The sequence below is a fragment of the Acinonyx jubatus genome, chromosome E1, assembly GCF_027475565.1.
Source record: "Acinonyx jubatus isolate Ajub_Pintada_27869175 chromosome E1, VMU_Ajub_asm_v1.0, whole genome shotgun sequence".
In the NCBI taxonomy this organism is placed as follows: domain Eukaryota; kingdom Metazoa; phylum Chordata; class Mammalia; order Carnivora; family Felidae; genus Acinonyx; species Acinonyx jubatus.
Genome location: NC_069397.1, coordinates 36,856,490 through 36,880,062, shown reverse-complemented (window position 1 = coordinate 36,880,062; position 23,573 = coordinate 36,856,490). Strand labels below are relative to the sequence as shown.

The following is a 23,573-nucleotide window of genomic DNA, read 5'->3' as shown; positions in this document are numbered from 1 at the left end:
GCGGGGTTCTAAGTCTTGAACTGTGAGATTGTGACCTAAGCCAAAGTCAGAGGCTTAACCAACTGAGCCACCCAGATGCCCCTACGTTTTTCTTTCTTAACTTTTTACTGAAGTATACAATTTGCATGGGTTTTGAAATTTAGATTTTCATGCATCTATTTGACAGACCTGGAGCAGTTATTGTCTGCTGCTAAGGTTCTTATTACAGATGTAAGAAAAAAATTGTCCTCACCCTTTCTGTCTAATTGTGGCAGCCACGATTGAATGGGGGAATGGGGGGGCGGGATTTAGATTTTCAAGGGCTTCCTTAAACAGAAGCCTAGAGATCTGCCAGAAGTAAGGCTAATGACCTTGAGACATTACTGAATCTCCCCCCCTCCCACCCCATTCCTTCTGAAGCATCGTGGAGAGAAATGAATTTCCAAGAGCCCTCGTGTTCTTCATTTCAGTTATTCCAGAGAGGCCTGCCTGGAGCATATTAGATTGTTAGCCAGTCTTATTTATGAGAACTGTATGCCCATACCCCAATTCAACCTTCCATTCCCCAATCCCAACTTATAGGTAGTAAGTATGGCTTCACTCCTAACTTGCTACATTGGAACTTCCTGGGTCATGGGACTAGGGAGAGGGCCAGGTAAGATTCTCCCCTTTTCCCTCAGCAGGGTCACAATTACTGCTACTATGAAGCCTATGGCCCTGGTGATTTTTTTTTTTAATTGCTTTTGTGACTTTATTAAAAAAAAAAAGGTTGCTTCTAGTCTTAGGTTCGCATAGTTTCTCTATAGGGCATACGTCTTGTACAAAAAGGAAAGGCTACAGACTGGATAAAATATTCTCTCTTGATCAATCGGTTAGTTGGGTCAGTAACAATTGAGATGTATTTGTTCAGGGCTCAATACCTACAGTTATGAAGGAATTAGAAGTACATCTTGAAAAGATATCCATATAAACAAATTAAAAATATAATTAGAGAACAACAGACGAAATACAAACAAATCAGCAAAAGCCAGTACTTGGGAGCTGACAGGAAAGGGGTTAGAGTTGAGTGGAGTTAGTCAATGAGAGCTTTCTGGAAAAGGTGAGGTTTGAAGGAAGAAGCATGGGTTGGGCAAAAGAGGATAAGGAGGTCTTTCCAGCAATAACGCATGGCAATGGTAGAGAAGAGAGAATGAGCGAACTATAAGGGCCAAATAGTAAACAGGTTAGCTTGCTAAGGCTGGAGAATCTATGTTACAGGGTGAGAAAAAACAAATCTAAGGACAGTTCATGGAGAGCCTTAAATGGTTATAAATCAAATTATCTTTAACAGACAAGAGGGAGTTTTATGGGTACTCACATAATGAGAATAACTTTTTAAGAAGCAGAGATACAGACGGACTGGAATAAAACAAAACTGAAGAGTTAGAAAAATAGGGAAGCTGCCGCAAAATTTTTCAGGACGGAAATAAAAATGGCTGTGTTCTGATGCCAATTCTGCCATTTATTAGCTGTATGACAAGTCACTGAATCTATGTGTGTCTGTTTTCTCATCTGTAAAATGGGAAAAATGGGGTCCACCTAAACAGGCTGTTGAAAGGATTAAACGAATTAATATGTGAAAAGTGTGTAGTAAGCGTTCAATACATTATTATTCAGTTACTAGTTAGATTATTAGCATATAACTAAGTTATTACTACTATTATATCTATGACCTAGAGTGGTCATTTGTTCTCTGATGTGCTACGAGAAAATTTAAAGTTACTTAGTTGGCTCCAATATATTTCCATTGTACAGTGCTGGTCTGTATGTCATTCAACATTTGAGTTTGGAAATCAAGGGGTACTACATGAGAAGGTTCTATAAAGGAATATGGGGATTATGGATGAATCTCTTTGTCCTTGACACTTTAAAAATACATACTTATATATATGTATAAATACATATTTATATATGATTAATATACATTTCTATTAAAATATATATAACCCCAATTTGTGAGATATCTACAGAACTACTATCTACGGAGGGAACCACAGCTAGTTTAACTTTAAAGAGGACACAACTGGCAAAGGGTCTTTTAGTTTAAAAAAGAAGAAACAAAGATGAAAACGGAAAAAAGATGAAAAACATATCTTACTGTGAACATTAAATCACGGAAACGAAAATTTTCCTAACTTTTGAAATCACTCCCTCAAAGGTCCAAATGGCATTGGTTTAAGTAACCTGGATTATTAAAAGTTTTCTGGCAATTTTTTTTTTTTTTCATAATCATCCCTTCAAGTTGCTGTTTAAAATGACAGGAATAAGTACTGCCAAATAGCCTCCAGTCAGGGTTTTCCGCTGATCTGGAGGTAAAAATCCAGTTTGGGGTTTTGCTCTGAATTGATATTTTAACATTTTACCCTGACGTACCAGCCAATTGCACAGACTTCAACTTCCAAATGTAGCTGGGGGTGGGGTGTGTGTGTGTGGGGGGTCCTCACGCGGCTTTCCCTCCGCTTCTCCAACCCTTCCGGGCTCCTTTCGGCTCGCGACGATCCGGCTCTCCCCAGTGGCGCCGACAGGTGCAGCGCGGGGAGCCGCCTTCCGCCCCCAGCACGCGCCCGCGACCCCGCACCCTCCCGTCCAGCCGGCAGCGCCCTCGCCGCTCCGCCCCCTGCCCCGGCGCGCGCGCGCACAGCGGCGGGGGCGCGCCCGGCCCGCGGGGCCGCGCACGCAGCTGCCGCCGCCGCCGCCGCCTCCTTCCCTCCCTGCAGGCCCTCCTCCCCTGCCCTCCCCTCCGCCCCCTTCCCCGTAGGCAGCCCGCCCGCCCGCACTGCCTCCCTCCCGGCCGCGAGCGCTCCGGCTGGGTCTCTCCCCCGCCCCCCCCACCCCAGGCTCCCCGGTCGCTCTCCTCAGGCGGTCGCCCGCGCTCGGTGGATGTGGCTGGCAGCCGCCGCCCCCTCCCTCGCTCGCCGCCTGCTCTTCCTCGGCCCTCCGCCTCCTCCCCTCCTCCTTCTCCTCCTCAGCCGCTCCTCTCGCCGCCGCCTCCACAGCCTGGGCCGCGCCGCGATGCCGGAGAAGAGGCCCTTCGAGCGGCTGCCTGCCGATGTCTCCCCCATCAACTACAGCCTTTGCCTCAAGCCCGACTTGCTGGACTTCACCTTCGAGGGCAAGCTGGAGGCCGCCGCCCAGGTACGGCGACCCTCGGGCGCCGGGGGCGAGCTGCGGGGCAAGCATTTAGGCCGCGGGCTGGGCTGGGGGCCCGGCCGGGAGGGCGGGCAGGCCGGCGGGCCTAGGCGCAGCGGGCCTGGGGCTGGCGAGGCCGGCTCGGGGAGCGGCGCGCCCCGGCCGATGAGCTCTGCCCTGCTGGGCTGGGGCCCCGGGCCGCGCTGCGGGGAGCGCCGAGGGAGCTGGCGGGCCCTGCCCGAGCGCCAGCACCCCCCCCTCCCCACCCCTGCCCCGGGCGAGCACACCTGTGCCGGGCTTCCCTCCGACCCCAGGCCCTTCCGGGCTCGGTAGTGTTCTGGGCGAGGCTGGAGGCTGTTGGGGGAGGCCAGAGGGGTCATGGGAGTCCACGCTCCGTCTCACCCTCCTGACTCAGTTCTTTTCTCTGGTTCTCCCTACGCCCCACGGAGGACACATTGGAAGGGGCGGTCATCTGAGACTCCGACCGCCGCGCGTTAGCGTGGACGGGAGATTCTAGAAGGGGGGGAGAGGGTGAGAAGGAGAATGCTAATCCCGGGTAGCCTTGCTGAGTTCTCCCCGCCTGCTCCGGCCCAGGGGCTGGGTTTCCAAGATGATCCGCCCCCTCCCCCTTCCCCTCAAGTGACAGTGCAGCAGTGACTTTGTTCTCTCCTAACCTCTAGAGAAGCTGAAGGAGGACCCCATCTCCGCTTTTCCTCCCGTCTTCCTAGCTTTGCAGGCTGTGAAGCAGGTGGATTTATTGTTACCGCGATGGTTGCTTAGCAGTAACAGTCCTCTCAAAGAAGCTGTTAGTTTTAGCATACCACTGTTGAAAATATTCCATTACTCTTCATTGCAGTTTTTGGTGAATCATGCCCCCCGCCCCCCCACATTATCTTAAGTATTGTTTGATCTTAGAGACTTTTAGTACTGATGCCCTCCAAAGGTCCCGGACAATAGACATTTGTGATATACCATGTTTTATGATGTGTTATGTGAAGTCTGCGGTGAGAAATGGGAACCGTTTAGCAATTATCTTTAAAAAGAATGATGGTAAATATATTGTTTCAGTTCTTTCTCTACTGCAGTCAGAGAGGGAAAACCAGTAGGCCTCAAGCTTAAAGAACAGGGTGTATATCGCAGCGAAATGAAAGGAATGTATGGTGCTGGAATGAATTGAAAGTTTGAAGTTGTCTTTGAAAGCTGAGTACTGAGATTGAAAATACGTCTAAAAGTGTAGAATTAAAAAGTATACTGTCACGTATGAAGTGCTTGTGGGAAAGCACGAGGGCTCTAGGGTCTGGCTGTTTCAAAAGGCAAAACTTAACCCGTTTGAAAGTCAGGTGATTTAAAAAAATTTCCACTAAGAATATGAATCAGAATGAGTGTATCTTCGGTCTAAATTAGGATTTGAGAGGGTTATTTGGGAGACTGTTTGTTTAAGCCAAGTGACTAGAGTGTTTGATATATATTGGCAGGGGGCAGATGGGAGGGATTGTAAACAGTAGTGTGTCTTGTGACTTGGCAAACCTGGGGGAAGAAGGACCTATGATGAATGAGTTCGCATTATGTGAAAAGACTGAGTTAGATTTAAAAAATCATTTGTTTCCTTACCTCGTTAGTTGGCAACGTGGGTTCCAAGTTTTGAGAGGTATGCATGTTTAAGGGAATTTTTCAGAAAAAGACTATCTAAATAAAGATTTTTCAGTGATTGTTAGGAAGTGAAGTGACAGTTCTGTTTGAGTGTTGGGACAGAACAAGATGCAGTGACATGCTTCTCCTTACCGCCTTTCTACTTGCTTTTCCAAAGTGGTGAAAACTATGTGGAAGACTGCTTTGGGCCATTGAGGGAGCACATGGTAACGTACTAGATATTAATGGGGAATTGTTAATTTGATACAAGGAAGTAAATGGATCTTTGTTCGTAACAGGAGCTTTTCAAAGCAATTCTTTCCAGAAATTCTTTGCAGGCTAGGTGGTAACACGAATGAAAGATGGTATGATAGTGACTTGTAACAGGTTTGATTAAAGAATGATTGGACTTTTTAATTGCACACATTGCCACCTTTGGAAGAGGAAAGGAGTTAATGTTGGTAAAAAGTTAGCATTAGTAGTAAAAAGCACATAGTCATGTTTTTGAGATACATGGTTTAGAGCAACAATTGTGGCGTTAGATGGTATCTTATTGTGGAGATCTAAAAATGTGGACAAGATTATTATATCTCTAGAAATCTAGATTTATAACTGGTATTGGGTCAGTTTCCTAACAGTTGGGATCATATTACACAAAGTATGCAAGTTGCTTGGTTGCTTTAGTTGCAAAATTTTATGATAAGCTCAGAGTATTTGTACAGGTTACATATTAGAAGCTTAGTGGATTTTTAACCTGGTCTGGGGTGTGGGCTCCTGGGGAGGATGAAGAAATTAGTCAACGTGCACCAATTTTGAAAGCAGTTGTCTTTTACATAAGTGAGTGTGGTCTAGGTCAGCAGGTTTTTTTGCAAATGTGTTATCAAGGGCCTAGAGAAATGGGACATTTCTACTACCACTGCCCCCATCCCCCTTTACATTAGGATACTTGAGAGCTTTTGTAGCTATTTCAAATTCTGATTTCTCTTGCTTTGTGGATAATTAATAAAAAATAGATAAGATGTTTATGTGAGTGGCTGCACTTTCTTGTTACTAGTGTATTGTGGTTTATACAGTAATTGGGCTTTCTCTTATGGAAATAGTTAACCTGTGCCAAAGAAATTAACTTCATCCTTCAAGGCCAGAAGTCAGGATATAGTAGACAATCCTTGGTCTTTGCCAACAAAATACTCATGTTGGTGATGACTAAATTGGCACTTAGCGGAGAGTTACAGATATAGTAGTTTGTTTGGCAGGCTAAAACCTGGCACCTAAATGGATGTTATTGTCAACCCTGTGTTATGGAATTTTATGCCCAAATTTTGCATATTTTCTTTAAATTTTTTAATGTTTATTTATTTTTGAGAGAGAGAGAGAGAGAGAGAGAGAGAGGCAGAATGTGAGCAGGGGAGAGGCAAAGGGAGAGGGAGACACAGAATCCCAAGCAGGCTCCAGGCTCTGAGCTGTCAGCACAGAGCCCTATGCAGGGCTTGAACTCACCAATCAAGAGATCATGACCTGAGCCCAAGTTGGATGCTTAACCGACTGAGCCACCCAGGCGCTCCTGCATATTTTCTACGCAGTCATTTTGGTTGTGTTTTATTACTTAAAAAAGTGATAAAGTTAATAATCTGTGCAGCATTGTGTGGAATCACTAAATGGTCTTAAGAAATTAAATTGGAAAGATTGGTAATAAGGAACTGAAGTTGTTCAGATTTTCTTTTATTTCTTGAATTATATGTGTGAAGAAACACCTAAATATAAGCAGCTTTTATATGTTAAGCTTTATCTACTATCATCTGGCAATGAATTTTGCAGTGAATTTTCCAGATAAATGAAGTTTACCCTTTGAGGCACTTTACACTTAAAAAAAATATTTACTGATTTGGATGGAAATATGCCAAAAATGTATTTTTTTAAAACTCTAGTTCCTTATAATCTAGGTTTGTTGCTTTCCTCTTTTTTTAAATACTGGACATTGTTCTGAACATCTGTCACTGATACTTGTAACCACAGATTTACCCAATTATTACTATAATTTACTACTTTCATATCTATAAAGTCTTTTTGTTTGTTTTTCTTACTGTTAGGTTATTACTTCTTGCTGCTTCTGGTGCCTGGTTGTTGCCGATTGTGCAATTTCTTCCCTCTTCTATTTTATTGAACTTGATCTGAAGAGGTCTAACTAACCAGATAAACAGGCTTTTGTGAGCTTAAAAAGAAATTTCTAAGTGAGAGTTTGATGGACTCTTCTGAGTGAAGGGTATGAGCTTTATTGTATGGACTTTGTATCATCTATTCTGGCTTCTATACAGGCTTTTTTTTTTTTTTTTTTTTTTTTTAACTTCCTGGTTCTGGATAATTGGTGTTGTCCAGTGCAACCTGGCCACATGTGATCTTGAGCAGTAAATTATCTATGCAACTTCTCCGAACTTTGCTACATAAATGAGCCTATTCTTATTGGAAGGTAAATCCTACTCTAATCTGTATGTGAGTCAGTAGCAAAGAACTGAGTCTTCCTAGATAGCTGTTTTGTTGCTAACTGGGATTCCTTCTCCAGATCTTGGAGATTCAGTTTTGAACATCATTTAAGTTTGTAGTTCTCAGTTTATTTGGCCACTTGTAATCACTTTAGAATTTTACTTTAAATTAGGAAATATTTTATAAATACAGAAGAGTAACTCACCACTCAGATTGAGCAGATATTAATGCTCCTCCCGCCCCCCCCCCCCCCCCCCGCATTTGCTTCAGACTGTGCACAATGTTTTTTAGGAAATAAAAGGTCACAGATACCACTGAAGTCCATTTCCATCTCTTCCCATCCCTACTCTCGGGGGTAACTTCTCTCTTTAGGTAGGTATTATTCCTATGTGCATATAAGTAGCCACCAACTGTTATTTAAACTTTTATTGCATATGTAAGTAGCCACCAACAACACACAGCAGTGTTCTGTACATTAAAAATTTTTACATTAGTGGTAATGGAAAACATTACTACATTTGACTTTCTGCAACTTGTTCTTTTCTTGTCAATGTCTCTCATTAAAAAACTTGGCTCAATTTGTGTTTGTTAATTATTTGCTCCTTATTGTCTTTAGAAATTTTAGCCCTGTTCTGCAGAAGCAATGATTATTACAGAATTTTAACTATGAAACTGCTTGTGAGGCAAAGTGGCTCAGGCTTCAGACTGATTGGTATTTGAAGTTATTACACTGGAGATTTCCTTTTACTAAAATCTGAGGACTTTGGCAATCAGAAAAAAACCCCTCTTGAGTCTTATAGTACCTGGAAGATGTATTTCTGGGTGATTGTAATAAAGACTTATTCAGGAAAAAAAAATTATCTCATGTTGCTGCCTTCTTAGCTCATAGGAAACTTCCACTGTAAAAGTGTTACCAGTGGTCAAGCTGTCTTTTCAGTAGAGCTATTAGTGTTTGGTCCAGTTGAAATACAGTCTATATCAGACTTCAAGAAGACTTAACCCTAGGTTTGAAACAAAGAAAGGATATATTATTGTTCCATTCTTTAGTAGAATCAAATGGAGAAGTTGAAAATGAGTTTGTTATCCACACAATATATATGCCAACTTCAGTCTTTTGCTTCTATTTTAAGCTTGTAAATTGTGAAGGTCTTAATGCTGAAATTCCTTTGAATTATTACCCATATTTTTAATAGTGGAACACACAGGTAACATTCACTAACATGGTGATGTTAATATGTGAGAAATCACATACTGAATCATCAGGTCAGTGCTACTGTTGGGAAAGCATCAAAAAGAGTAGTGTTATAGTGTGGTAGTCAAGCACTTAAGTCCACGGAGATATTTTAAACCTTGGGCAGTATATGTATGCTGATACCCATGGTGCTATATAATAGCACATAGTTTTTAAGTTTTATATCATTCTCGTAGGCACTTTATAAACTGTTAGGTGAATGCTGTTAGATGATATTCAGAGTTAACATTTTTATGATTAGAGTGCATTTAATCTTGGTCTCTGTGTCTTTTTTTTTTTTTAAGTAAACTCTGTGCCCAATGTGGGGCTTGAACTCACAACCCTGTGATCAAGAGTTCCATGTTCTACCAACTGAGCCAGCTGTGTGCTCCTCTGTGTGTGTGTCTTAATAATAACATCTATTAAGTAATTACTGTGCATCAGGCACTAAGGGCTAAAACAAGCACTTTCCATCCTGTTTAAAATGCATTGTCTGATATGAAGCAGAATATACTGTCTGGTTTTTAAAATTTGAGTAGCTTTCTATTATTAAAATAAGTGTTTTTGTTCCTTTGGTTCTTCCACCCTGCAAAAAAAATTAGTAGTTATTCAACAAGCAGCTTATAAACAGGTGGGTTTTCCTTCAACACAGGAGAAATTAGAATGTACTGGTAACTGGATGTTGTACACTGTGCCTCTCCAAAGTACGCAAGCAGTTTCCCTCAGAATGTTACAGTAGTAGTGAGATAAATGTCATTTGGCATATGTAGTGTTGTACAGGTATCTTGACATTGGCAGATTAACTGCTTGGCTACCATTAAATTCACCAAAGCTGTTGATGGATGAAAATACGGTTGCCTAGATAAAGATTAAGATGCGTAACTAAACTACTGTTGTCATTCTGTTGGCATAAACTTCAAACTCTGGAAGACTTTTATTCATTCAACTTTTTGGAGACACCTCCCTGCCCCTCACCGCAGCCTCATTAAGTGCTTCATGTCTCTGTTTCTGAATTTTTTTAAAGTCCCTTTATAAATAGGCAAAGTTTTGTTTGTTTGTTTTTGTTCAGATGTGTTATTAAATGGCCAGTTGGGACACAAAAGTTTTACTGCTGTTTAGGAATGTTCCTGGTGTGGGATTCCAGGGTGGCTCAGGCGGTTAAGAGTCCGAGTCTTGGTTTCGGCTCAGGTCATGATCTCACTGTTCCTGAGATCAAGCCCTGCATCCAGCTCCAAGTGGAAAGCAAGGAGCCTGTTTGGGATTCTCTATCTTCCTCTCTCTCTGCTCCTCCCCCCCACCTTGGGAGAGACAGAGAGCATGCTCGTTCTCTCCGTCAAAATGAGTAAGTAGGGGCACTTGGGTGGCTCAGTTGGTTAAACGGTCTGACTTTGGCTCTGGTCATGATCTCATGGCTTGTGAGTTTGAGCCCCACATAGGGCTCCGTTTTGACAGCTCAGAGCCTGGAGCCTGCTTCGGATTCTCTCTCTGCCCATCCTCCCCCCTCTCTCTCAAAAATAAATAAGTATTAAAAAAGGGAACGATATGATCTTGGTGAAGTAAATGGTATGAAGGAATATTACCACTTGCAAAATTTATTATGTATGTGTGTATTTATTTTAAGATTTTATTTTTAAGTAGTCTCTACACCCAATGTGGGGCTGGAACTCACGACCCCAGGATCAAGAGTCGCATACTCTGCTGACTGAACCAGCCAGCTGCCTCTACCACTTGAAAAATTTTTTTTAAAGTTCATTAAATGATATTTTTGTTTAGAAACGGACTTATGAAAAGGATTTTTTAAAAACTAAGCTCTATACCCATCGTGGGGCTTGAACTCAGGACCCCAAGAATAAGAGTCTCCTATTTTACCAACTGAGCAAGTCAGGCCCCTGGAAAGGATTGTTTTTAATGAGCCAAAATAGTTTCATGTTATATGTTAGAGATTTTGACAGTGTGTTACAGGCTTAATAACATACTCTCTAATTTAGGTTAGATAATTTTAGCTTGAGATTAATCATGTTTATTAGTTATTAATAAAATGATTATGGTATAGCTTTTCCCTACAGATATTACACTACTCTCTTGTCCTTACCTAGTTCTGTGGTCTGTTGGTGATCTCAAGGTGCTATTGACCTACACGTGGATTTTGTTTGGACTGTGCAGTGTTTTTGCAAATTTTGCATTCATTGCCATTAGTTAAAATTTGGAAGATTGCACATGAAATCTGAAATTTGTGGCTTTTTTTTTTTTTTAAGTAATCTCTGTCTCTAATGTGGGGTTTGAACTCAGATCCTGAGATCTAGAGTTTTCATGCTCTACTGGCTGAGCCAGCCAGGCACCCCTGTGGCTTTTCTTTTTTTTTTTTTTTTTAATTGGAAGATCTGTCACTACTAAGTCTGCTTTTCAGTATAGCAATAATTGGTTGGCTCCAAGAATTGGTTACTTCCACCTTACTTTTACACAGAGCCTTCACTTGGCCTACTGTATTCACCTGCTTGGCTGGCCTCTGTAGACATTTGTTGATGATTTAGGGCATCTGTATATTTATTGCTTTAAATTTAGACTTTTCAAATGTCTGAAAATGAATTTGAGTTTCTGTTTAATGCAACAAGTATGTAAAACCATGGTTACAACCAAATTGAAAAATGGGCAAAGGTTATGAATGGACAATTTGCAGAGGAAAAACAATGGCAAAAAAAAAAAAAAGGAAGAAAGAAACTTTTAGGAAAGATGCTTATTAGTGTTACTAGTAATAAGGGAAATTCTAATTAATGCAACAGTGAAATACCATTTAAGACTCATCAGATTGTCAAAAATTTTTAAGTTTTCAGAGGATAATGAAAATGAAATTTCTTTATTCTTTGCTCATTGGAGTATTAATTGAAAATACTCTAGAGGATAATTGGGTAATTCTTGGTAAAGAAAAAGGTGGATAAGAAAACATGGACCAAGATGTGTATTGTAGCACTATTTTAAATAACAACAACAAAAAAAAAATGGAACTAAACTAACTTCCTTCAGGACAGAAATGGATAACTGTGGTTTACTTACAGAATGGAATACCACTAGGCAGAAGTTAAAACTAATGAGTTAGATCTACATCTGCCTGCATTTACCCATCTCAGAAACAATGTTAAATGAAAAAAGCGGGTTGCAAAGGTTATATACACTTTGATACTATTTGTATAAAGTTAAAAACATTGCTTGCTGATATTTATATATGTAGCAGAAGTACTATACATACATGAGAAAAAGCTACATTAACCTTTGGAGAGTGGCTGCAGGGAATGAGGAAGAGAGGATGGGGCTTTCGTTATGTCTGTATTTTATTTTGGGGATCTGAAGCACATAAGACAAAATCTTAAAAAGTTTATTTGGTCTTGATGGTGAGTCATTAGTGTCTGTTACATCCAAAATGTTTCTTTGGTAAGAAAAAAATTTAAAGAGTTTTATGAAGTTTTGACATGGCTTATGATATCACTTTTCTTCCTCTGTCCTTACAGAAGGTCTTATGATGGGCTTGATGTATAGGTTATAATACATAATTAATTGCAACCTATGAGAAATGTTTCCTGATTTTTTTTTAATTTGAAAAATTGTAATTGTTTTAAATAAAGGTTCAAGTAGAAAAAAATTGCTTTTATTTCGCTCATTGGTCAGATGTTTAAATTCTGTGAAATACTTGTGTTTATTATTGCTTTTAATATAATTTGGAAAGTGTAAATTGCCTTGGGTTACTTAAAACAACTCATTTATTTTTACCATGGTGATGTATAAATACTCAGTCTAGGTTTTAGTGATGTCTGGGTTTTAAAAAATTGCCTGTGACATACATTAGGCTAAGGTGAAGATGTACATGTTACTAATCTAGGCTATTTCTGACACTGCTGGTTTTTCTTTTCCCTTTAGGTGAGGCAGGCAACCAATCAGATTGTGATGAATTGTGCTGATATTGACATTATTACAGCTTCATATGCACCAGAGGGAGATGAAGGTAAGAGCTGTTTTCCATTTGATTTGCTGTCTCTCTGTGTGTATGATGTGTGTATGGTGATATATACATTTTCAGATTAAGATATCAGTGTTTGTTACTTTAGAAATAGGAAACATTTTTAGATGTTCATGGGAAATATTTTAATAAGCTATATTATGAGATTAAGGAAATGCCACAATTTTAATTCTACTTCAAACATTAACTTATTTTTTGACTCTAGGCAGATTACATTTTTATAAATGTAAAATACGTATAATATAGTAACATGCATATAAAGCCAAAGAGTTATTTTAAAAATAAGTACTTTGAACATGAAAGATTGGTTCATCCAGGCGGCTTAGTTCATATGTGGTTTTCTTAAAAGTTTTTTTTTTCCTTCTTGAGCAATAGATTACAACAGGGATAATAAATCTTACTCGTAATGGAGAGAAAAATATTGGCCTTATGAGATTGAATGTGGAGGTTAGACGCTAGATGACCAAGTTAGTTACAGGGTAAGAATATGTTAAAAAGAAACATTATATAGAACACATGGGAATTCAGTTAGCATCTTTAAAATGAGAACTATTTTAGACCTTGTAATTACAATAAGGATTAAATTGAGTAGTCAGTTTTGGCCTGAAATCCTATTCCCACATAAGCTACATTTTTAAAAGTTGTCAAGTTTGGCAGAAACTCACAAGTATATTGATACTGGAACTGAAGTGCTTTTTACTTTTTTTTTTTTAAGTTTATTTATTTATTTTGAGAGAGAGAGAGAGTGGGAGGGAGAGAGAGAATCCCAAGCAGGCTCCAGTCTGTCAGCACAGAGTCCAACACAGTGCTTGAACTCACGAACTGCGAGAGCATGACCTGAGCTGAAACCAAGAGTTGGATGCTTAACCGACTAAGCCACTCAGAAGCCCCATAAAATCTTTTCATTTGATATCCGGGCACTGGCTGGCTGGCTCAGTTGGTGGAGCATGTGACTCTTGGTCTCAGGGTTGTGAGTTCAAGCCCCATGTTGTGTGTAGAGCTTACTTTAAAAAGAAAAGAAAAAATCTTTTGATATCAAATAAGTTAGGAATTTGACCCTTTAATTTCCATTTAGTATTGCTCTTTCCCCTCTCCTTTACTCTGAAAAGAAGCATACAAGTAACATTTTATGACCAGGCAGTATTTATTTCGTGAGTTTTTCTTAGATTGTTTTGTCCATAGAAAGACCAAAAAAAAAAAAGTATCAGGTGAGCAGATTATTGCCAAGAAGTACTGATGTTCGATTGTACATGAGATCAAACTGCAGTGATTTTAAGTTAGAGGAACAGATCCTTCCAATGGACTTTGAGTGAGTGCCAACATTAAAGCAATTGTTTGGTAAATGAAAGAGGGATGATTTAATTTCTTTACCTGTGAAGAAAAATATAAGCACCTTAGCCACGCATATCAATGCAAACATGCTTTGTTACAGGTAGAGAACATTTAAATTTAATACAGAGTTTTTAAATGGTGCCCAGTAAAATACATGTGCACCCTCCAGCTGGCATGGTTTCAGCTCAGGTTTGTTTTTATCTTCCTCTACTAAAACGCCAGGAAAGAATTCAGAGAACTTAAATGCTTTGAATATGCATAACTGAATGGTGCCAAGCTCATACCAGCCTGAATATCAAGGAAGCAGTTTTTGTGTTCTAAGAGGGTCAGAAGAGAAATGAAAGCTTATAGGAAGTAAGGGGATTTGGAGAGAGATTCAGATAAAATATTAATTTTTTTTAGGTACTTAAAATATTTTCTTCAAAACTAGCTAAGGTATATTTTTCAACTCATTTCTCCTACAGCAATGGGAAAAACCTAGGGTCATGTGTAAGCACCTCTAATTTAAGGGATAAGAAAAGGGGAAATTATATTAATGTGGTATTTTAAGGTTTCAGTCAGAAACATAGATTTGGCCTTCTAGATACATACCCAGCTTAATTTTCCCCTTGGACAGAGTAGCATTTCTTGATTTTTACCTTATGGGCGAGTACAACACATTGTTTCTTTAGAAATTAGTAGTTGGAAATTTGACTGCCAGCTCCTTCTAGGACTGTATGAGTTGGCAGGGGAATATTTGAGTCAATAGGACTCATTTTTTAAACCCAACTAATCTCATCTAGTCCGGTACTTGTTAATACTTACAGATTGCCTTCTGCAAAACTGATTTACATATCTGTAGCCACTAAATCTTGGTGCTTTAAGGTAAAATCAGAAAATCGTTTGAAAGCACAAAATTGTTGCTTCTCTGTGTAAGTTTTTAATTGATGAGAAAAGGCCATCTTATGATATGTGCAGTAACCCAGAAAGACCTATTGGCATGTGTCTCCTTAAACTAAGGCACTGCCTTTTAAACAGAAATAATTTATTTTAAAACCTAATTGAGATCTTTGTAGTATTTAAAAAATGAGAAATCAGTAAGAAAAACGGCTGAAAACTGTTTTTTTACTGTTCTGCACTTCAAGGGTTGGTGAAATCACTAGCACTTAAGCCCCAGTACAAGGAGTGCACCTCCCTACACAGGGCAGGGATTAGTATTGTCATCAGCTTCTGCAAGAGAAATACGAAACTTTTGAGTGCCTGAACTCAGGTCCTGACAGGTAAAGAGTTTTTTAATTTATCGTTAATAGATGGCTTGGGCATAAGCACATGGAGAATGATCACTTGAAAGTTTTGTACCAACTTTTCCCTTAGTGTATACTCTGTCAGGTATGTTTGTGGCATTAGCTGTATAAGGAAACAATTTTCCATTGGCGACATAATATTTCATAGAAGGTTCTAATACATACTTTCAGGTCCACTAGTATCACTTTGGTTTATTTGTAAGGCATGTAAATTTTAACACATTTGTTCTTGAAGTAGAATTCTATTTTTCAGTGTGTGCATAAGAGCACATGTATGGGTTTAATGAAAGGAAACAGCTTAGTCAGAAATACTGCCAGATATTAATAATTCAGAACAAAACTATTAACTTGAAAAAAAGGAATGGTTCCTAACACTTGATCATAAGCTTCAATAGGCCTTTATAAGCCTATTAGTAATATATATTCTGTCATACAGTTAAGTGTGGTTGAGGAATAACATTAATAAACTACCATTTCTTTGCAATAGAGTTGTTTTTGTCATCATTCGGAAAATACATGCATGACCAATTAAGTGCTAGTCCTCAAATCTGGAAAATTGAAAGAGAAGGGAAAATACCCATTTTTAATACAAATATATTGAAATATGATACAGAATTTCATAAGGAAATTTTATTTTTATTTTTTTAATTTTTTAATGTTTATTTTTGAGAGAGGGAGAGGGAGAGGAGCATGAGCAGGGGAGGGGCAGAGAGGGGAGACACAGAATCCGAAGCTCCAGGCTCTGAGCTGTCAGCACAGAGCCCGACGCGGGGCTCAAACCCATGACACATGAGATCATGACCTGAGCTGAAGTCAGACGCTCAACTGACTGAGCCACCCAGGCACCCCCATAAGGAAATTTTAAATAAAGAATCAAAGTATGAGTTTAATTATAAATAACAGTGTAGAGTAGGAGCCTCAAACCAAAGTTACTGTTGGGATTAAGCAAATAATAAAACATGAATGAATTGGACTGGATATAGGAAAACAAGTGTGTTGGAACAGAGGCCAAACTAAAGAGTGCACGTCTCACGTAAATATTCAAATTTTAAAGAACTTTTCTGGCCAGCAACATTTTTGTGAGCTATATTGATTTCTTTTGAATTTGCAGCCTCCCAGGGAACTGTGGTGTGTTATGCATATTCTTTATCATTTGGACATGAAAATAAGACGTGAGCATAGCGGTCTCATTAAAAAGAGCAAAAACCCCGGGGCCCCTGGGTAGCTCAGTCAGTTAAGCATCCGACTTCACTCCAGGTCATGATCTTGAGGTTCACGAGGTGCAGCCCTGCGTCAGGCTCTGTGCTGACAGCTCGGAGCCTGGAGCCTGCTTCGGATTCTGTGTCTCCCTCTCTCTCTGCCCCTCCTCTGCTCATGCTTTGTCTCTCTCCCTCTCTCTCTCTCTCTCTCTCTCTCAAAAATAAACATTAAAAAAAAAAAAAAAGAAGAGCAAAAACCCCGTGCGAAATTTTTCTAGTTTTTAATTGAAACTGATGTATACTGTGCTGTATTACTATTAAATATATTCATCAAACTGTGTTAGTTTGCTGTATGTGTTCCAGTGGTATATACTTTTTAAAGATTCAGAATCTAGCATAATACCTCTTCTTAGGTAGCTAGCTTTTTGGGGGCACTAAAATGGCCTTATTTCTGAGCTCTTATTTTTATTTTGTCTCTGGTTTAATTACCGGTCCTGAGTATACTGAGTTTTGGGGATTTTGAACATAAAAGTCTATCATGTGCTATTATTTTTCTGAAGAATGGGTGTGTAAATGCAGAAGCTAACCACCACTCCAGGCTGTATTGAAGAACCGGATATTTTCCCAGGTCTTTGGTAACTTTCAGGACCTCCTGTTTTCTGAATTAAATGGTGATTTTATTTATTTACTCATTCATTTTATAAAATTTTTTTTTTAACGTTTATGTATTTTTGAGAGAGAGACAGAGTGCGAGTCGGGGAGAGCAGACAGAGAGCGAGAGAGAGAGAGGGAGAGGGAGACACAGAATCTGAAGCAGGCTCCAGCCTCTGAGCTGTCAGCACAGAGCCCAACGCAGGGCTCGAACTCACGAACTGTGACATCATGACCTGAACCAAAGCCGAATGCTTAACTGACTAAGCCACCCAGGCGCCCCTTCATTCATTCATTTCAAAGTTTCTTTTGAGAGCATGTGCGCACACCCAGGTGGGGAGGGGCAGAGAGAAGAGACAGAATCCCAAGCGAGCTCTGCACCATCAGCACAGTGCCCTATGTGGGGCTTGAACTCATAAACGGTGAGATCTTTACCTGAGCCAAGATCAAGAGCTGGACCCTTAACTGACTGCGCCACCCAGGCGCCTCTGATTTTATTTTTTGTGCTAGTAAACTTCATTTTTTTAGAGCGGTTTAAAGTAAAAAGTGCAGATTTCCCATGTATTCCTTGTCCCACCCACCCCCTTTCCCCTCATAATCAACATCCTGAACCAGAATGGTACATTTGTTACAGTAGATGAACCTACATTAGCACCTCATTAACACTCAGAGTCCATAGTTTACATTAGGGTTCACTCTTAGTGTTATACATTCTATGGGTTTTAACAAATGTAGTCACCATTACTGTACCACACACAACTGTTTCACTGCCCTAAAAATCCTCTGTGCTCTGCCAATCTTCCTTCCTAACCCCTGGCAACCACTAATCTTTTTATTGTCTCCATAGTCTTTTCTAGAATGTCATATAGTTGGAGTCATAGTGCAGTATGTTGCCTTTTCAGATTGGCTTCTTTCACTTAGTATTAATGCACTTAAGTTTCTCCATGTCTTTTCGTCATTGCTTGAGAGTTCATTTCTTTTTAGCTCTGAATAATATTCCATTGTCTGTATATACCAGTTTATTTGTCCATTTACCTATTGAAGGACTTCTGGGTTACTCTAAAATTTTGGCAGTTAGGAGTAAAGTTGCTGTAAATATCCACGTGCAGGTTTTTGTGAGGATGTACGTTTTTCAGCTCCTTTTGATAGATACCAAGGAGCATGGTTGCTGGATCCTATGATAAGAGTGCATTTAGGGGGCCCTGGCTGGCTCAGTTGGTAGAGCATCTAATTCTTGTTTGCCAAGTTGTGAGTTTGAGCCCCACAGTGGATGTAGAGATTATTTAAAAAACAAAACTGTTTAGTTTTGTAAGAAACTGCCAGACTGTCTTCCAAAGTAACTGTATCATTTTGCATTCCCACCATCAATGGGTGAGAGTTCCTGTTGCTCTGCATGCTCCCAAGCATTTGTTGTTATCGGTGTTTTGGATTTTGGCTGTTTTAGTAGGTGTAGAGTGGTATGTCATTACTGTTTTAATTTGCAGGTGCCTAATCACATGATGTTGAAACTCTTTCATGTGCTTTCTTGTCATCTGTGTATCATCTTCTGTGAGATGTCAGTTCAGATCATTTACACAATATTAACTGGATTGTTCTTTTTCTTATTGTTGAGTTTTAAGAATCCTTTGTATGTTTTGGATAATAGTCCTTATCAGCTGTGTCCTTTGCAGATATTTTCTCCCAATCTGTGGCTTGTCTTTTCATTCTCTTGATATTGTCTTTCTCAGAGCAGAATTTTTAGATTTTAATTAAGTCCAGGTTATCATTTCTTTTTCATGGATTATATCCTGGGTGTTTTATCTAAAAAGTCATCACTGGGACACCTAGTTGGCTCAGTCGGTTAAGTGTCTGACTTTGGCTCAGGTCATGATCTCACAGCTCGTGAATTGGAGTGCCATATCTGGCTCTCTGCTCACTGCTCAGAGTCTGGAACCTTCTTCAGATTCTGTGTCTTCCTCTCTCTCTGCTCCTCCCTCACTCACGCTGTCTCTCCTTCAAAAATAAATAAATGTTTTAAAACAAATTTTTTTTAAAATAAAAAGCCATCACAATACTCAAGATCATTTAGGTTTTCTCCAATGTTATCTTCCAGGGGGTTCGTAGCTTTGCATTTTCATTTAGGTCTATAATCCATTTTGAGTTAGGTTTTGTAAAAGATGTAAGGTCTATGTGTAGATTGTTTGCATGTGGATGTCCAGTTAACAGCACCATATATCAGAAAGATAGCTCCCTTGTATTGCTTTTTCTCCTATGTCAAAAATCAATATGACTGTATTTATGACTGTATTAAATACTTATGTATTTAAATTATGTATTTATCCACTTCTAGGCTCTCTATGCTCTTCCATTGATATACTTGCCTTTTGTTTTTCCAAAACCACACTATCTTGATTACTGTAGACTTTATGGTAAAATTTGAAGTAGGGTAGTGTCAGTCCTCTGACTTTGTTCTTCAGTATTGTGTTGGCTATTCTAGGTTGTTTGCCTCTCCATATAAACTTTAGAATCAGTTTTTCAGTATCCACAAAACAACTTGCTGGGATTTTGATTGGGATTGGGATTGAATCTATAGATCAAGTTGGGAGGAAATGACATCTTGACAGTATGGAGCCTTCTTACTCATGAACATGGAATATCTCTCCATTTATTTAGTTCTTTGGTATCTTTTGTTAGAGTTTTGTGTTTTTTTTCATATGGATCTTCTATATATTTTGTTAGATTTATACCTCATTGTTTCATTTTTGAATATGATAATGTAAATGATAATGTGGTTTTAATTTTAAATACCACTTATTCATTACTGGCATATAGAAAAGTGATTGACTTATATGTATTAATCTTATATCATGCAACCTTATTATAATTGCTTATTAGTTCCAGTTTTTTGCTAATCCTTTTGAATTTTCTACATGACCATGTCATCTATGAACAAGGACAGTTTTATTTCTACCATCCCAGTATGTATACCTTTTGTTTCCTTTTCTTGTCTTACTGTGTTAGGATTTTCAGTACAATGTTGAAAAGCAGTGATGAGAAGGGATATCTTTGCTTTCTTTGTTCCTCATCTTAGCTGGAAAGCTTGGAATTTCAAGTTGAAGAAATTCATCCATTTCTACTTTGCTGAGAGTTTTTAATCATGAATAGGCATTGGATTTTGTCAAATGCTTTTTGTACATGTGATGATTGTGTGATTTTTCTTCTTTAGGCTGTTATGATGAAGTACATTAGTTGATTTTTGAGTGTTGAAACAGCCTTGCATTCTAGGATAAATTCCACTTGGTCATGGCCCATAACTCTTTTTATATATTTTTTTCTTTTTCTTTTTTTTAAACATGTATTTATTTTTGAGTGAGGGGGATTTATGGGGGAGGGACAGAGAGAAAGGGAGACAGAATCTGAAGCAGGCTCCAGGCTCTGAGCTATCAGCACAGAACCCAACATGGGGCTCAAACTCACAAACTGTGAGATCATGACCTGAGCTGAAGTTGAATGCTTAACTGACTGAGCCACCCAGACGGCCCTCTTTTTATATTTTTATATGTTGCTGCATTTGATTTGCTAATATTTTGTTGAGGATTTTTGTGTTTACATTCATAAGAGATACTGGTTGATAGTTTTCTTGTATGTCTTTTGTTTTGATGTTATGGTAGTGCTGACTTCATAAAATGAGTTAGGAAGTTAGGAACTCATAAAATGAGTTCTGCTTCTATCTTCTGGAAGAGAGTGTAGAGAATGTATATAATTTCTTTCTTAAATGTTTGGTAGGATTCACAAGTGAACCTATCTGGGCCTGTGCTTTCTGTTTTGGAGGATTATTATTGATTGAATTCTTTAATAGATATATAGCTATTCAGATTAACTGTTTCTTCTTGTGTGAGTTTTAGTAGATTGTGTGTTTCAAGGAATTGGTCCATTTCATTGAGGTTTTTAAATTTGTGGGCAGAGACTTCTTTATAATATTTCTGTATTATCTTTTTAATGTCCATGGGGTCTGTACTGATGTTCCCTCTTTCACTTGTGATTTTAGTAATTTGTGTCTTCTCTCTTTTTCCCTTAACCTGGCTAGAGGATTATTGATTTTTTTTTCAAAGAATCAGTTTTGTGGGGTTTTTTTGTTGATTTTTCTCTACTGACTTTCTATTTTATTTTCTTTTATTATGTTTTTAAAGTCTATTTGAGAATGAGAGAGAGCACACACATGCAAGCAGGGAAGGGGCAGAGAGAGAGGGGGAGAGAGAATCCCAAGCGGGCTCTGTGCTGTCAGCATGGAGCCTGATGTAGGGCTCAGTCCCACAAACCATGAGATCATGACCTGAGCCAAAATCAAGAATTGGGCACTTAACTGACTGAGTGACCCAGGTGCCCCCTGTTTTTCTAGTTTAAATTTCATTGATTTCTGCTCAAATTTTTATTACTTATTTTTGTCTGCTTATTTTGGATTTAATTTGGATTTAAAAAACTTTTTCTAGTTTCCTAACGTGGAAGCTTAGATGATTTTATTTATTTATTTATAAGTAAACTCTACACCCAACGTGGGGCTTGAATCAGAACCCCAAGATCAAGAGTTGTATCTTCTGACTGATCTAGCCAGGTACCCCTAGATAATTGAAATTAGATCTTCTTTTCTTTTTAAATTTTTTTTTTTCAACGTTTATTTATTTTTGGGACAGAGAGAGACAGAGCATGAACGGGGGAGGGGCAGAGAGAGAGGGAGACACAGAATCGGAAACAGGCTCCAGGCTCCGAGCCATCAGCCCAGAGCCTGACGCGGGGCTCGAACTCATGGACCGCGAGATCGTGACCTGGCTGAAGTCGGACACTTAACCGACTGCGCCACCCAGGCGCCCCTAGATCTTCTTTTCTAATATATGTTTTCAGTACTATAAATTTCCCTCTAAGCACTTCTTTCACTGAATCCCACAAACTTTGATAAGTTGTATTTGCATTTTCATTTAGTTAAAAATATTTAAAGGTTTCTCTTGAGATTTCTTCTTTGACCTGTGTGTTATTTTATATATGTATAAAATATATAAAATTTATATATTTTATATATAATATTAATATATAATTAATTAATATAATTAATATATAATTAATATTAATATATAATATTTGTGTATATATAAAATATAAATCTTTTATATATATATAAAATATAAATCTTTTATATATATATAAAATTTAATTTCCAAGTATTTGGGAATTTTTCCAGCTATTTTTCTGTTACTGATTTCTAGTTTAATTCCTTTGTGGTCAAAAAGCAGAGGTTTTAGATTTCTATTCTCTTATTTATTTATTTTTAATTTTAAAAAAATGTTTCTTTTTGAGAGAGAGACAGAGCATGAGTGGGGGAGGAGCAGAGAGAGAGGGAGACACAGAATCCAAAGCAGGCTCCAGGCTCTGAGCTGTCAGCACAGAGCCTGATGTGGGGCTCAAACCTATGAACCGTGAGATCATGCCCTGAACCAAAGTCAGATACTTAACTGACCAAGCCACCCAGGTGCCCTGATGTGTATTCTTTTAGATTAGTTAAAAGTGTGTTTTATGACACAAAATATGGTCTGTCTTGATGAATGTTCCAAATGAGCTTGAGAAAATGTGTAACACATTCTGTTTAATGAAATAGTCTATAGATGTCAATTATATCCAGTTGGTTGATGGTGCTGTTGAGTTCAACTGTATCCTTACAGATTTTCTGCTGCTGAGTCTATTTATTTCTGATAGAAGGATGTTAAGGTCTCAGCTCTAATACTAGATTCATGTATTTCTCCTTGCCATTCTGTCAGGTTTTGCCTCATGTATTTTGATGCTTTGTTGTTAGACACATACACAGTAGGGATTGTTATGTCTTCTTGGAGTATTGGCCCCTCTCTCGTTATGTAATGTTCCTCTCTTTTTGCTTTGAAATCAGCTCTGTCTGAAATTAATACAGCTACTTGCACTTGTTTTCATTAGTGTTAGTGTATCTGTTTCCATCCCTTTACTTTTTAAAAAATTTTTAAAAATTATTTTCTTTTAATGTTTATTTTTGAGCGAGAGAGACAGAGCGTGAATGGGGGAGGGGCAGAGAGAAAGAGGGAGACACAGAATCTGAAGCAGGCTCCAGGCTTTGAGCTGTCAGCACAGAGCCCAACGTGGGGCTTGAACGCACAAGCTGTGAGATCATGACCTAAACTGAAGTCAGACGCTCAACTGACTGAGCCACCCAGGCACCCCTCCATCCCTTTACTTTTAATCTGTAAATTTTTTTAAGTGGTTTCCCTAGATTTTGCAGTATACATTTATAACTAATTCAGTCACTTTCATATAACACCATCATGCTTCCCAAGTAGTATAGGCACCATATAATAACAAAATATTCCCAATTCCTTCCTGCCATGCCTTGTATCATTGCTATCATTCATTTCCCTTATGCATAAGCACTTGCGCGCATAACAAAATATTCCCAATTCCTTCCTGCCATGCCTTGTATCATTGCTATCATTCATTTCCCTTATGCATAAGCACTTGCACGCGCGCACACACACATACAAAAGCCAACCTAATCAAATACATTGTTATTATTAATATTTTGAACAAATTATCGTTTAGATCACTTAAAAATAACAAAAATA

At 38.8% G+C, this 23,573-nt stretch overlaps 1 protein-coding gene across 2 annotated transcripts in view; it reads left to right on the top strand.

Annotated features, from left to right (window-relative positions):
- Window positions 1-2,792: 2,792 nt before the first annotated feature.
- NPEPPS (aminopeptidase puromycin sensitive) overlaps window positions 2,793-23,573 on the top strand; it is a 93,586-nt gene continuing 72,805 nt past the window's right edge. Inside the window, exons 1-2 of one of the 2 annotated variants that reach the window (XM_027033941.2) lie at window positions 2,793-3,153; window positions 12,395-12,479. In XM_027033941.2, the coding sequence (XP_026889742.1) occupies window positions 2,899-3,153; window positions 12,395-12,479 (340 nt within the window). In that variant the 5' untranslated portion in view covers window positions 2,793-2,898. Of the gene's footprint in view, window positions 3,154-12,394; window positions 12,480-14,960; window positions 15,086-23,573 lie in introns of those variants that run through there. The other variant, XM_053212329.1, reaches the window with a different exon arrangement.